Consider the following 15,866-nt stretch of genomic DNA (forward strand, 5'->3'; position numbering starts at 1 on the left):
GTTAACTGCTGTGGAAGGGTGTAATGTCTGTGTCTAGATTCATTTTTACATGTGGATGTCCAATTGTTTCAGCGCCATTTGGGGAAAATACAATCTTTGCTTCATTATATTACAGTATTTTATGTAAGATTGTATTGTGAAACATCAGTTGACTAATTTATGTGGGTCTGTTCCTGGACTCTATTCTGTTACATGGAACTATTTGTCTTAATTTTTTTGCCATTACCACAATGTCTTGGTTACTGTAGCATTATGGTAAGTCTGGAAGTCAAGTAGTGTCATACCTCTGGCTTTGTTCTTCTTCTTTTGCTTCTCCATATGAACATTAGAATCAGTTTTAGGATATATACAAAATGCTGGGATTTTGATCGTGATTGCTTTGAATCTGTGAATCAAGTTGGGAAGAACTGACCTTTTCACAATATTCAATGTTCCTATCCATGAACCTGGAATATCTTTCCATTTATTTAGTTTTTTAATTTCTGTCATCAGAGTTTTATAGTTTTTCTCATATAGATCTTGTACATATTTTGCTATATTTAGACCTAAATATTTTATTTTTTTGGGTGCTAATGTAAATGCTGTTCTCTTTTTAATTTTAAATTTTACTTGTTCATTGCTGGTATATAGGGAAGTAATTGACTTTTGCATATTATCCTTGTATCCTGAAACCTTGCCATAATCACTTATTAATTCTAGGAGTTTTTTTGTTGTTGTTGATTCTTTGGGATTTTCTACATAGACAGTCATATCATCTGTGAACAAAGGTTTATTTCTTCCTTCTCAATCAGTATACCTTTTATTTCCTTCTCTTACTGCATTAGCCAGGACTTCTAGTACAGTATAGTGAAGGAGTGGTGAGGGGGGGACATTCTTGCTTTTGTTCCTCATCTTAGTGGGACAGCTTGCAAGTTTGTCACCAATAATTATGATGTTAGCTGTAGGTATTTTCAAGTTGAGCAAGTGCCTTTCTATTCCTGATTTGCTGAAAGTTTTTATCATGAATGGGTGTTGGAGTTTGTCAAATGCTTTTCTGCATCTGTAGATATGATCATGTGATTCTTCTCTAACCTCTTGGTACTATGGATTACCTAAGTATTTTCTTTCTTTTTTTTTTTTTTGACTTTGTTAATGTTTTATTTGGAATTTTTGTATCTAAATTCATAAATGATGTTGGGCTATAATTTCTATTTTGTGCTTGCTTGTGCCTTTTCTAATCTTTGACAATGTATACAATATCCTCCCTTAGTATTGGTCTATTCAAATTTCCTATCTCATCTAGACTGTTCTGATAATTTAATTTTTCTTTTTTTTAATAATTTTTTAAAGAGATTTTATTTATTTGAGAGAGAGAGCACAAGCAGGGGGTGTGGGGTAGGGCAGGGAGGAGCAGAGGGAGATGGAGAAGGAGGCAGGAGGGAGGAGCATGATTGCCATAATCACTTATTAATTCTAGGACCCTGGGATCATGACCTGGGCTGAAGGCAGACGCTTAACCAACTGAGCCACCCAGGCACCCTGGATTTTTGCATTTGTGTTCATGAGAGATCTTGATCTATAGTTTTTGTAATGACTGTCTGGTTTTGGCATTAGACTAATGCTGGCTTCATAGAATAAGTTAGGAAGTATTCCCTCCTCTTTTATTTTCTGGAAGAGATTGTAGGGAATTGGTGTCATTTCTTCCTTAATTGTTTGGTAGACTTCATCACTGAACCCATTGGCGAAAGCCTTATGGTTTTTCTGTTTTGGAAGGTTATTGGTTATTGATTCATTTCTTCAATAGATACAGGCCTATTCAAATAGTCTATTTCTTCTTGTGTGAGTTTTGGCTGATTGTGTTTTTCAAAATATTGGTTTATTTCATCTAGGTTATCAAATTTGTGAACATAGAGCTGTTTATGATATTCCTTTATTATCCTTTTATGTCATGGGGACTGTAGGGATGTTCTGTTTTTCATTTCTGATATTGGTAGTTTGTATCTCCTTTCTTTTTAACTTAGTTAGCCTGGCTAATAGATTATCATTTATTGATCTTTTCAAAGAACCATATTTTGGTTTTGTTGATTTTTCTCTTTTGATTCCTCTTTTCAATTTCATTGATATCTGCTCTAATTTTTATTTATTATTTCTTTCTTCTGTTCACCTTGGGTTTACTTTGCTCTTCTTTTTCTATTTTCCTAAGATGGGCACTTAGATGATTGATTTTAGATCTTTCTTCTTTCCTAATATATGCATTCAATGCTATAAATTTCTCCCTAAGCAGTGCTTTCACTGCATCCCACAGATTTTGAGAAGTTGTATTTTCATTTTTATTTAGTTCAAAATGTTCTTCAATTTCTCTTGAGATTTCTTCTTTGACCTGTGAGTTATTTAGAAGTGTGTTAATCTCTAAGTATTTCAGGATTTTCCAGCCATCTTTCTGTATTGATCTGTATTTTAAATCCACTGTGGTCTGAGAGCAATATATAATTTCTATTCTTTTAAATTTGACAAGGTATGTTTTATGGCCCAGATTGTGGTCTGTCTTGCTTAGAATGTTCCATGTGAGCTTGAGAAAAATGTGCATTTTGCTGTATTTGGTTGAACAATTGATAGACGTCAGTTGTAGCCAGTTGATCAGTGGTGCTGTTGTGTTCAACTATGTCCTTATTGATTTTCTGTCTTTAGAACTTGTCCATTTCTGATAGATGCTTAAGTCCTCAACTCTTATATTTATCTATTTCTCCTTGCATTTCTATCAGCGTTGCTTCATGGAGTTTGATGATTTGTTATCAGGCACATACACATTAAAGCTTATTATGCCTTCTTGGAAGATTGACCACTTACTATATGTAATGTTCTTCTTTATCTCTGATAATGTTCTTTTCTCTGAAGTTGGCTCTGAAATTAATATAGCTACTCCCTTTCTTTTGATTAGTGTTGGCATGGTATATCTTCTTCTATCCCTTTATTTTTAATCTGTGTGTGTCTTTATATTTAAAGTGGGTTTCCTATGGACAACAATGTAGTTGGGTCATGTTTTTTGATTTACTCTGAGAGTCTCTGTTTTTTAATGGTATATTTAGACCATTGATGTTTAAAGTGATAATTGATATAGGTTAATATTTACCATAATTGTTACTGTTTTCTATTTGTGCCTTTGTTTTTTTGTTCCTATTTTTGTCTTCACTCTCTGCCTTTTATAGTTTTTTATTTTGTGTTTTGTTTTTTAGTATAGTTGACACACAGTGTTAGTTTCAGGTGTACAACTTAGTGATTTGACAAGTTTATACATTATGCTATATTCACCACAAGTATAGCTTTTATAGTTTTAATTGACCATTTTATATGATTCCATTTTGTCTTCTTGCTTAGCATATCAATTATACTTTTTCTAAAAAAATTGTTTTAGTAGTTGCCCTAGAGTTTGCCCATACACATTCAAAACTTGTGGAATGTTTCACGAATTTGCGTGTCATCTTTGTGCAGGGCCGTACTAGTCTCTGTGCTGTTCTGAGGGTAGTACTTGTGCTGATGGACTGAGCACTTAATGTGCTTTAGTTTTATCCCAAGGGACTTCTTAGCAGTTCTTCCCCTTGAGTTGGGTATAATCAGTGTCAGCAGCAGACATCGACCTGAGGCAAACATGAACACATGTCCCTGAGTGCTATGCGTTAGCCCGAGAGTCCGTGCTTTTTTGAGAGTGGAAAATCCTCACAGTTTTTTTCACTGACTGGTGTCTTCTGCACCCTTGCTCCAATGTCAGGTTCAAGCCCATGTGCCAGTGCCCCAGGACCCCATGGTTTTATCACTGCATGCTTTAAGGACTTTTTAAGGACTCAGACATCACTTCTTCATCTTCAAACCTGTCATTTTCTTTCTAGAGATGCAAAATACAAACAAGCCACCTCTGTTGTAGAAGGCAGCATGATCACAGTTCTTAGGCTAATCTAGTAACTCTCTTATTCCTTTTTATTTTTTTAAACAGATGTGATGTTTACTGGTACGGCAGATGGCCGGATCGTAAAACTTGAAAATGGTGAAATAGAGACCATCGCCCAGTTTGGTTCAGGCCCATGCAGTAAGTCAGTGACAGCACCCCCTGATATATGTCTGTGGTCATTGAGAAAGGTGCTGAATGGCTGTGTGGAGCTTAATTTCCCTAGAAGTCAGGTTCATCCTTGCAGAAGAAGAGCCCCGACCACTTGGCAGACAGAGCCTGACCTGAGTGCTACCACCAGCTCTTCATTTGCCGTGTGGTCCCTGGACCTCATGGTACCTGATTGTCACTGTGCAGGTGTAGCTTGCCAACTAGGCAGTGCCCCTGCACCTGCCAGTTACCTTATGGGCCTTGCACCCCTGCTATTCCATAGGAGCCCTTGTTCACCCTTGAGGTCACTTTGAAGAAGATTAATAGCCATTGTCAGAGTGCTGCAATGGAAGAGCAGTTGGCTCTGGTTTACTTGCACGCTGAAATACCTTTCCTGCTCAGGCATTTCAGCAGTGTCATTCAGAGCGAAAACACCTTTATGTCACTCAGGTTTCGGGAAATTAGAGTAGAAGAATCTCACTGTTTAAAACCTGGTAGCCCACAGGTTTCTTAGTAGTTATTGTTTTTTAATAGCTAGAATGCTTTTGTAAAAATGATGCATTTTCATTGTACAAAGGTACAAAGGAGAAAGTAAAAGTCACTTCAGAGCCTTCACAGATATAACTTAACATTTTAGGGCATAGCTTTTCAGATCTCTTTCTGTTCATGGGTACTCTGGTTTTGTGATGGAATCATACTCTACGTTTGTTTTTTTAACCTGCCTTTTCCACCATATTTTGGCAGTAAGTAGCCCTATAGTAAGTGCCCTATAGTAAGCACCCTGCAGTAAGCACCCCACAGAAAGCACCCTGCACTAAGCACCTTGCAGAAAGCACCCTGCACTGAGCACCCTGCAGAAAGCACCCCTACTGTAAACACCTCTGCAGTAAGCAGCTTACAGAAGCATCCCTGCATATAGAGCTCGGCAGTGAACACACCTGCAATAAATATGCATTGCCACAGGTTTAAAAAGGGTACAGTATTAAACTGAGGAATAAAATAGTAGCTCTCCCTTTAAGCCAGGTGGAGGGAAAACTGCCAAGGCCCTAGATGGGCAGAGTATTCAGGTCAGGCAGTTGGGATTAAACTTACGATTACTGAGGTCCTGAGGGAATTCTAGAGTTGGGGCCTGGGTCCTGATGATGTCTCTGAGTTAACTGTTCAAGTCTCAGAATGCTAATATGAACACAATTCTTGGATACCAGTTGCTGTTCATATGTTCAGATCCATATTCTCAGATGGTCCCTCTGGATACACCAGACAGTTGTTATAAGTTCTGAGGGGGCTGGAATACTGGGGGATGGGTCTGTTTCTAATGCCATATCCTTTTTTGTTCTGAACAGCACGATGTATATTTAGGAAGGGATGGATGAGGTACTTGGAGGCACAGGTAGAATCTGGGACCAGCCACTGCTTCCTCTCCGTTTGTTTCCCTAGAAACCCGAGATGATGAGCCTGCTTGTGGGAGGCCCCTGGGCATCCGGGTGGGGCCCAATGGAACCCTTTTTGTGGCTGATGCGTATAAGGGACTATTTGAAGTAAATCCCTGGAAACGTACGTAACAATGCCTTATTTCCTTCTGTGATGATTTCAAATGTTTTAAACAATATGTGCATAAGTGGATTTAATAGAATTTGTTCAATACAATCTACTGGAGACTCTAATATTTTCTTATTCATTGAATCGTCCTGGAAATATTGCCTGTGCATATCAGCTGTCGTGTAACTCATGACCCCATTTGGTCAATCCCCTAATTTCCTGTTTGTGTTTTAGCCACAGGGTCTGTTCCTCAAAATGTCAGAACTCCTCTTTCTTTGTTTATTTTCCTGTGTCTCTATCTTGTCTTCCTGTTTGTTCTCTGTCTGTGCATTTGCTCTTTGTCCGCTTCCTACCCGCATTTTTCTCCCTGTACATGCTTCAGCAGAGGAATTCGTATGGTGCAGGAATTTGTTATCATGGGGGGTGGTGGACTGGGGCTCTGGGCGGCCCCCTCTGCTGATGGCTGGCTGTGTGACTGTGCAGGTGCCTTAGCCTCTCTGTGCACAGGTTACTCACCCATGAAACCGAGCTGATGGTAGTGCCTGCCTTGTGAAATCGTGTGAGGGTTTAAATGAGATTGTACATGGAGACAGTTTAGCACTCCATAAATGGTAATTCTCCTGTTTTTAAATTTACCACTGTCACTGTTTGCGTATTTAACACTGGATGAATGGAACATTTTGTATTTCTCTCAAGCAAACCAAAAGACAGTTGCCTTTCACCTAAGATTCTTAATAGATTTTTAAAAGTCATTTGGTCTTGGTGAAAGGAAGAGGTCCTTATCCTTAGAGGAGGGATTTTGCCGTTAATGAAGTCAGTGTAAAAACATTAATCCCCTAACAGCTAAAAGAAAGGAAAACACTGTTTTTTACTGGAAGAGGGAATAAATTTACTAGCGTATAACATGGAGAAGCTCATTTTAGTTTTTCCTTTTAAATCAGGTAGGCTGATTGAGACTTTGAAATTATTGACATACAAGTACTTAGATGAAAACAGGTCTTCTCTTCCTCCCTCCTTTCCTCCCTCACCTTTGCTTTCTTCTACCTCAGGTGAAGTGAAACTGCTGATCTCCTCTGAGACACCCATTGAGGGGAGGAAAATGTCCTTTGTGAATGATCTTACAATAACTCAGGATGGGAGGAAGATTTATTTTACGGATTCTAGCAGCAAATGGCAGAGACGAGATTATCTGCTTCTGGTCATGGAGGGAACGGATGATGGGCGGTGAGTGTTCATTTCAGATCTTCTGCTCGGTGAGATCATCAGTCAGGCAGGGTGACTTCGGCAGAGCTTATTTGTGGGAGTCATTGGAGTGTTTCTGAGCATGATATTGCAGCTTTTGAGATAGAATTTCATGACTTCTGGAAATGGGTGATGGATGCAACACAACAGAACAAGATGTTCTCTCTTTCTCTTTGAAAAAATGAAATTTAAACAGGCCAGTCGATCTGAGCATGTGGTCTAGGCACTCTGGGTCACATCTCCCAGGCTGGCCTCCGTTTCAGGTCATCCCTCCCAAGGAGGACTTCTTTGAGGCTGGAGCCATGGGGGCCCTCCCTGGTCCTGAGCCAGCTCCTGGCTTGGTGAGAGAACTGACTGGGGGCTTCTCTGGAAGAGGATGCCTGGGGTCTGCTCTGGATGGGAAGGCCCCCAGGGGCCAGCCTGGAGTCAGGTCTGGGCGGAGGACCACCAGGGGCCTTGTCACTGCAGCATGAGGTGGATCCCCTTCTGCAGGCCCCCTGCCTGAGGCTCAGAAGGGAGTGAGGTTCCAACGTGGCAGGGGCCACGGACTCTCCCGCGTGAGCGTTTGCTGTTGGCGCCCCACAGCCTACTAGAGTATGACACGGAGACCAAGGAAGTGAAGGTTTTACTGGACCAGTTGCGGTTCCCTAATGGAGTGCAGCTTTCTCCCGCGGAGGACTTTGTCCTGGTGGCCGAGATGACAATGGCGAGGATAAGAAGGTGCGTGCGGCCCCTGCCGAGTTTTGGGGGTGTGCCAGAGCTCACTGTGGCCAAGCCCAGGTTGCTGGGAGGTGTCGAGCTACATGATCGGAGATGGGGAAGGGCACCTTCTCCTTTATGTGATAATGGAAGCAGTAAAATTCAGGGGTGCTTTTTCTTTCTCCTCCATCTCAGCCTGCTTGAAAGTTGTGGTCTGGGAGAGTCTTGATTTAATGCTGACCACACATCCTAGGTCCCTTTCCCTACCGGGGGTGCCCGCTCCCTGCTACTGTTTCTAGCTGTACCCTGGGCTGGTGAGAGCCCCTTTCACCATCTGGTGTCTTCCTTCACAGTGGACGTGTTTACAGTTGTAAATCAGTTGGGATTAGGACCCCATTTTGGTGCTTGGCTAAAAGTTTTCCTTACATTCGGGGACCTCTGCTCACCACTTGCTTGGGTGAATTTTTCAGATTCTACCTGTCGGGCCTGATGAAGGGAGGGGCTGATCTGTTCGTGGAGAACCTGCCTGGATTTCCAGACAACATCCGACCCAGCAGCTCTGGAGGGTACTGGGTCAGCATGGCAACCATTCGCTTCAACCCTGGGTTTTCTATGTTGGATTTCTTATCCGAGAGACCCTATATTAAAAGAATGATTTTTAAGGTAACTATGAAAACTGTAATTCCAAAAAACAAAATGAAAATGCATCTAATTACGATTGTTTTGACCTTTGGAGCTCTAAAAATTCTCGTGCTACTTATAATATTTACTACTTCTAGTGACTTTTTTAAGTGTGAGTGAGCAGAGGAGAGGAACAGAGGAAGAGAGAGTGGGAGAGAGAATCTTAAGCAGGCTCCACACCCAGCGTGGAGCCTGACGCAGGGCTCAATCTCATGACCCTGAGATCATGACCCGACCTGAAATCAAGAGTCAAGAGTTGGACGCTTAACTGGCTGAGCCACCCAGGCACCCCACTTTTAGTGATTTCTTTAATACAAGTTTTCTGCCTCAGCCTGAAATGTAGATTGAAACACTTGAACCCTTTGATTTTACCCTTCTGGCTTCCTTGTTTGGGTATTTTTACCATCACCCTCACCATCATGTCCTATCAGTCACACCTGCCCCTTTGTGATGGCTGTTTCAGGCCTTCTCCCCTCTCCACAGACCCTGCAACTTGGCCTTCAGATGGGGCCCCTGCAGACCACACTGCTGCTCCTCCTTAAATGGTTATCAGGCATGCTTTCCTGCAGCCACACGTCAAGACGCACTTTCCTCGGACCTCATCCCACCCTGGCTCCTCCTGCCTTCTGAAGCCTTCCTGTCAGTCATACTCCCCCATCCCCATAGGATCCTGACCTTTGACCTCTTAGCACACCAAACTTTTTCGTTACAAAAAAAAAATCACCCACCCTCACCAAGGGCCAGCCACAGACCCCTTAACACAGCCTTTCCCCCAGTGACTTCCATGAAATGCCCTCAGTGTAGCTCCCCATGTTTAGCACTGTGGATGAGGAACCTGCTGATATGGGTGCTTCCATCATGCAGAAATCTTCATTTCCAACAAGCCCCATTTCACAGGCTGAATAGATGTTGGAAACTGAGATTGGATATTGAATAGTGAATAGATATATTAAAATAATTGTAAGTTAAGGCCCTGGAAGGTACCAGGCAGCAATTACTGAGTCTGTACAGTGCTGGGCCCTGTGTCTGGGCCCTGCTGAGGGGCTGTAGGCACCTGCTCTGTTAGGCTGGCCCATGGCCTTCAGTTTTGTTGCAAGTTCTGTGGGTCACTGTGGAAAATCCTGGTCTGTTCAAAAATAATACATTCCTCCTCTTTGCCTCATTGGCTCCAGAGCCAGCATTTGTTCCCACTGTGACCTAGGAGGAGGCAGAATGGTGAAGTAGGAGGAAGGACAGGGTTTTGTTTTTTATTTTGTTTTGCTTTGTTTTTGTTTTGTACAGGGGTTTTGAGGAAGGCTAGGCCAGTTGTGGGACCCTGGGCAGATGATGTGGTTTCTCTGCCTCAATTCCTCCATCTTTCAAGTGGGAAGAATAACAGCATCGTTCTGTTTCATTAGGTGCTGAAAAATTATAAAAGAAATATGCGTATAATGCCCTTAGCTGACTTTAGTAGGTGTTCTCTTTCTGTACACGTCCATTTTCCCACAGTGAAGCGGTGGTGGTAGTGGTGTGTCTGCCCCCCGCCCCCCCGACAGAACACATGCTCCATCAGAGCAGGTGTTATGTTTCATTCGCTCCTTTGTTCCCAGCACCTAGAACAGCATCTGGCACATGGTAGGTGCTTAGAAATTACTGTGGAAGCAATGTGTGCTCAGAGAGCTGAGGCAACAGGTGTGAGAAGGGGCTGGAGCAGTGACATGGTTCCTGGCACAGGAGAGCTCCACACCTTCCTGAGGCAGATCGAGAGCGGTGGGAGAGGACCATAGGCCTTGCAGATGCCACAGAGTCTAGATCTTATTCTAACTGTAATTGAAGTCTTGGAGGATTTTTGTTTATTTTTAGTTTTGAGATAGTATCAGACTTAGAAAAGTAGCAAGAGGGTAACAAAGAATTCCTTTCCCTGAACTATTTGCAAGTAAGTTGCTGACCTGATGCCCTGTCATCATCAGGGTTTGGGCAGTTGCCCTCGCGGATTTGACGCAGGCTGAGGTGTGGCCTTCAGTTGTCATGTCTCTTTATTCTCCTTCGGTCTGGAACAGCTCCTCAGTCTTGATCTTTTTGACAATTACAGGTCAGTTCTGTTGTAGAATGTTCCTCTGTGTGGGTCATCTGGCATTTCTCATGATTAGATTTGTTATACATCTCTGGCAGGAAGACCATGGAAGTTGTGTTCTCAGTATGTCCTGTTAGGAGGCACATGATGTCAGCTTGTCCCATATGGGTGGCGGCAGCATTGGCCACCTGGTTCAGTGGTGAATGCCGGGCTTCTCCATGGTGAAGTCACTCTTTTTCCATTTGTAATTAAGTATTTTGTGGGGAGGTACTTTCTAAATAAGTAAACATCAGTGTGATCTCATGGTTGCCAGTTTTTTCAGTGGTTTATAGTCTCTTACTGCCATTATTTATTTTGAGGCTCAAATTGTCTGGCTGTGACCAGTGGGAGCCCCTTATTGTGGCTCCTTGACCTTTGCCCATGTACCTACCGCTTTTGGAGTAGTTCCTGGCTTTGTGGCAACCCACGTTGTTCAGGCTTATCATGCCCCAGCTCTGTAATGGACATCTCCAGGAGCCCGGGTTCCTTCTAGAAGAGATCTGGTGCTACATGTGCTCATGGCTTTTGGCAGGTGATTGCCCTAGTCCCCCTCAACAGACAAGGCCAGGGAACATCTGCATGTGTATTCATACGTAGATAAATACATTTGACCCTTGAACAACTTGGGGGTTAGGGGCACTGGCCCCTGTGCAGTCAGAAATCTGCATATAACCTTTGAGTCCCCAAAGACTTAACTACTAACAGCCTACTGTTGACCAGAAGCCTCACCTATAACACAGTTGATTAACACATAATTTGTATGTTATGTGTGTTATATACTATATTCTTATAAAGTAAGCTAGAGAATATTATTAACAAAATTATAAGGAAGAGAAAATACATTTACAGCACTGTATTTATTAAAAAAAAATTTACATATAGGTAAACCTGCTGCAGTTCAGACCAGTGTTGTTCAAGGTCAACTGTATAGGCGGTGTATGTATACATGTTTACACATGTGTTCATTTATTCATCATCTGTTTATTTAAATTGAAAACTCTTAAGTAATACTGGAATTTTGGCTTCCAGTCCCATACCACAGGATTTATTCTAGTTTTCTCCACTTCCACTTCCCTTCTCTGATAGTGAAACACCTGGATCCTATTACCCTTCTTACCTGTTTGATCACATTCCCCGGATGTCACCAATCTGTGGCCATGTCCCCCATCACACAGCCCCTGCTAGGGCTCTGACATCCCACGCTGGGCCTTCTCCCTCCTCCCAACCGTGTGACACTCCTGCCTTTCCCCTCAAAGGCTCGGATGCCTGTGCCAAGCTGTCCCCAGGTAAACACTGTCCTCACTCTGCCTGGGCTCTTCCAGCCTGTGCCAGGCCCTGCTTGGGCTCTGATGCCCTATTCTGTGCCACTGCCCACCCCGCAGTGTGGACTCTGCCTCACCCTGCTTGGACTGACTCGTGGTCTGGGCCACTGTGGCTCCAGGCTCTGCACACACCTACCTTGCTGGGCCCTACAAGCCGCTTCCTGACGAATTGTTCAGGAGGGGCATGATGTAGTACAGAGAGAGTTTTAAAGAGACAACCGTAGCTGCCGTGTAGGGGGCAGCCTGTAGCATGGCTCCACGGGCTGTGAAGAGCCTGGCGTGGTGGAGGCTGCAGCAGCCAGGAAAGGTGGTGGGGCAGAGCCTGGGGTGGGTGTGGTACGTCCGTAGCACATGATAAGACCCTCTGGTGCTGGGCTTGCAGGGTCTGGAGAGAAGGGATTAGGCGTGAGGGCAGGAGTCTCAGGATCAGCAGCTGGTGCCCATGGCCCTGTCTCCTTAGCCAGGGTGTCTGTCAAGTTTGAAGAACTGTTAGAAAGTCTGGGTGGAGAAGGGTCAGCACCAGGGGTTGGAAATTGGGGGGGAGATTTGAGAGCTTTCTGGGAAAGCAACTTAAACCCAGCAGAGGGGGTGAGAGGCCTTAGGGATAAGATAGAGAGAGCAGAGAAGGGGGGACCTGGCACTGTGGTGAGGTGGCATTTCATGGGCCGTGGGAAGCCTTATGAAGTATTTTAAGCTCTAATCAACTTTGATTGCCATACAACTTTCTAGAACACAGTCAACTTGTATGGCTGCTTGGACCCTTCCAATGACTAGGAGACATTATTCATTGGACATTTACAGTTGTTTGGCTGTTTCCCCCTACATGAAAAGGTAGACATCTGCCTATTAATTTTCACTCACTGGTTTCATGCAGTAGCATACTGTCATCATTTCCTCCCTGGTGTCCTGCTCTGCCAGAAATTGCATATCTCACTCTCTGGTTTCTCTGCTTAAAACCCTTCAGTTGCCCCATGTGGCCCTTGACTTGGCTGAGCCACGGGGCTCCTAGAGTGTCCCTTGCTCAGCGTGGAGATTATCTCTACACTGGCCTCAAGCAGAGCTGTCAGGGCCCTAGGGGGCAGGGACATGTTCATTTAACCCGTCCAGGTCTTTCCTCTAACATGAACTGCTCTCAAATCTCCATCATTTTCACCTCGCACATCTGAAATATTTTAAACCTAGTCTGAGGGCTTGGCGTTTATTCTGGTTTAGACTGTGCTGGTTTTAACCCGATGTCCTGGGGTCCATGTCAGTGTGGGCTTGGCTTCAGTATCGTGTCTTCCTCAGATGTGAGGAGCCATGAACCTTTCTCTTGGTTCAGCTAGCTCATTCAGAGTGGCACCTGCATTGGGTCTGGTGGGTACTGTGGTGAGGACTGTTGGAAGGCTGCCATCCTTGTGCCAGGCTGGCCTTGCCTGGATGCAGGTGACAGGAGGCTCCTTGGTCTGCTCTGCCCAGGGGCAGAAGTGGGGGAGGCCTGCGAGGTGACAGGCCCTGTGCCAGGGGCAGTGAGCTGGTTTAATTGGCCTCTGCTCTATGCAGCTTCCCTGTCATTGGAAGAGCTGGGCCCTTACAAGATGGGGAGGGGATGTGGCATCAATCCAATCCAGCAGATACAAATGAGCTTGGAGGAGCAGTAAAAAATGAAAAACTTTTATAGGCAGGAGGGAGCGGGAACAAGGGAGGTTACACTGGACTAAAACCCGGGTTGGTTATCACCAGGCTACTTTCCTTTATGGGGTGGCAGGCAGATTACCTCATTAGTGCTGATCAGGTGATTCGTAATTGACTGGCTTAAGATTCCATTTCTGGGCGAACCCAAATTGTAAGTAAGTTAGGTCTCAGTTTGGTGACTTGGAGCTGAGCATAAATGACTCCATTTTGGGCCCGTGGTCTTGTTTTTAGCACTCCGGATCTGCTTATACCACTGTCTTGGTCAGAAGCTAACCTCTGCTCACACTGTGCTTCCCTCCCAGCTATTTAGTCAGGAGACTGTGATGAAGTTTGTACCACGGTACAGCCTCGTTCTAGAACTCAGCGACAGCGGGGCCTTCCGGAGAAGCTTGCACGATCCTGATGGGCAGGTGGCCTCCTACATCAGCGAAGTGCACGAGCATGACGGGCACCTGTACCTGGGCTCCTTCAGGGCCCCCTTCCTCTGCAGACTCAGCCTCCAGTCTGTTTAGCAGCCTTGACCATGGCTGTGCCAGGAGTCCTCACACTGGGCACCATCGCCGGCGGGTCCAGGAGATTCTGTGCACACAGCCCTTTTCACCTGCACCTGCCAGTCCTTGGACATGGACATTGGAAGTGGACAGTGAGACCCTTTGGATGTCTGGGCTCCTGTGGGATACCCCTCACCTGGGTTTGACGTTGCATCTAGAGGGAAGCATAACACGCCACAGGGAAGATAAGTCCATATTAAACCATTTCCTCTTAAAAAAACCTAAGTACAGTGATTCTATTCTCTAGGACTTAGGAGTCTTCATACACTTAAAATAGGCCTCAGGGTTTGGTGGATAGAGCAGTAGATGAGATGTCCAGGGATCTTGTTTTTGCTATTGGCTGTCCTGCCAGCCTCAGTATCTTTACTATAAAATGTGGTTAATACCAGTCTCTGGAGGTTGGGCACAGGAAGGGCAAGGAGAGCTCAGTGCAAAAGTATGTTGAGGCCAGTGAGTGGAGCTGTGTAAATGGTAGAGCTATATTCTCCAGAGCTGTGTGGGCCGTGGGCCCTGGATCCTGTGCAGTCCCTTCCATAGCTCACACTCCCCAGCCTGCGCCAGTTCAGCCCCATTCTGAACCAGAGGGTTTTCAAGACTCCTGAGTCCCCATCAACCATTTAAAGGCAAGGACCTGGGAAAGTGCGTAGAAGCATGTTGATCCCAGCAGCTCAGAGAGGACCTGCGGGGCTTCTCTCTGTGAACAGACCACATCAATGGAATGATCCAGCAGCTGGGTACTACAGGGCAGAATCTAGGGGAGTCCTGTTGACACCCCTTTGTTCCTTACCTCTAGACCAGCAGATGAATAGTGCACATGTTAGTGTCATTTGCTAGGGTGTCACAAGCCCGAAATGGCTGTATATCCTGACAAGCGTGTACACACTGGTCCTAATTTTGTCAGGGGGACCCATGTAGTAATGATAATTAAATTGACTTTCTGCTCATTAACCTTTTCTGATGGTGTTGCGTGGGAGTTTCTTCTCTGATAGAATTAGGTTAACAGTGACTGGAGTTTGATTCCATCGCAGGCTGAGAGGAGGATCCTTTTGGCCAGGACCTTGTTTAGGGACCAGCAGTCCATCTGGCTCGCTCCGCACCCCTCCCAGGGCAGCCGCCTCCAGCTGCCACCTCCCAGCAGTGCTTCATCCTTGGGCAAGTCGCTCTTACACTGTGTTCCTGTCCCCAGCCTACAGAATGGGGTTGATACCTGTTCCTCTCCGTCCTGGCAGTTCATGAGAGTACAGAAGACCTTGTGTGTCTGGAATCACTTTCAGTAACTTGACAAGGAAATATTTTAAATAGGCAACGACAGCTGTGGTAAAACACAAACCGTTTTTGTTGTGTCGCACTGGTTGGCGACAAGCCCTTTGCTCCCTTTCCCAGCCGCAGCCCCGCCCTGCGCTGGCCTGGCCTCATTTTAGGGGAAAGGGTCAGGATCTGGAGGTTGGCTCATCTGTTGTGTTGCGTGCTCAGGGATGGCTTCATGTGCGGCAGCAGGACAGTCAGAGACTGGCTTCAGTCCAGTTGGTGTGACCCAGAATGTATTAGGTAAATGACTCAATGTTATTTATGTTACTTTAGAGAAAAGAAAATTGAGTATAGATTATTAAATACTTTTTAATGGATGATGGTGCACCCCATATATCAGCTGTACAGGAATACATTCTGCCATAAAAAACAATTTAAATGTGTGGAGCGTATAGAAGTTGACTTCTTGAGAACAGAGGGCTTTACTTTTTAGTGCTTGCTTTTTACCAATGCAAAGAAGCTGGTAAATTGCTTTTCACAGTTTTCAGCAAAGGAGTCTTGATTTTGATTTAGATGTTGACTTTCTGTCTCAACGTGTCATTTCCTGTGTTTTAGCTGGTAATTTGCCATGGTGAGGTGCAAAATATAGCCTTATTAGGTTTAAGTATGTGGTATGCTTTTGTTGTGAACATAAAGCAGATTTACTCTAATGTGAATTACTAACATGCTCTTAAAATTAAATCAAACTA

General features: G+C 44.5%; 1 protein-coding gene and 1 non-coding gene across 4 annotated transcripts in view; one reads left to right on the plus strand and one right to left on the minus strand.

The window, feature by feature from the left end:
* Positions 1 to 15,863, plus strand: part of LOC113937391 (adipocyte plasma membrane associated protein) — a 34,162-nt gene extending 18,299 nt beyond the window's left edge. The window contains exons 4-9 of one of the 3 annotated variants that reach the window (XM_027621624.2): positions 3,968 to 4,060; positions 5,507 to 5,623; positions 6,658 to 6,832; positions 7,436 to 7,570; positions 8,020 to 8,212; positions 13,621 to 15,863. In XM_027621624.2, the coding sequence (XP_027477425.1) occupies positions 3,968 to 4,060; positions 5,507 to 5,623; positions 6,658 to 6,832; positions 7,436 to 7,570; positions 8,020 to 8,212; positions 13,621 to 13,830 (923 nt within the window). In that variant the 3' untranslated portion in view covers positions 13,831 to 15,863. The remainder of the gene's footprint in view (positions 1 to 3,967; positions 4,061 to 5,506; positions 5,624 to 6,657; positions 6,833 to 7,435; positions 7,571 to 8,019; positions 8,213 to 13,620) is intronic. The other 2 variants (XM_027621626.1, XM_027621625.2) reach the window with 2 other exon arrangements.
* LOC113938804 lies at positions 3,424 to 3,526 on the minus strand. Its single transcript, XR_003525006.1, has one exon. It is a non-coding gene; the product is annotated as a U6 spliceosomal RNA (small nuclear RNA).
* Positions 15,864 to 15,866: the final 3 nt, after the last annotated feature.

The sequence above is a fragment of the Zalophus californianus genome, chromosome 8, assembly GCF_009762305.2.
Source record: "Zalophus californianus isolate mZalCal1 chromosome 8, mZalCal1.pri.v2, whole genome shotgun sequence".
NCBI lineage: Eukaryota > Metazoa > Chordata > Mammalia > Carnivora > Otariidae > Zalophus > Zalophus californianus.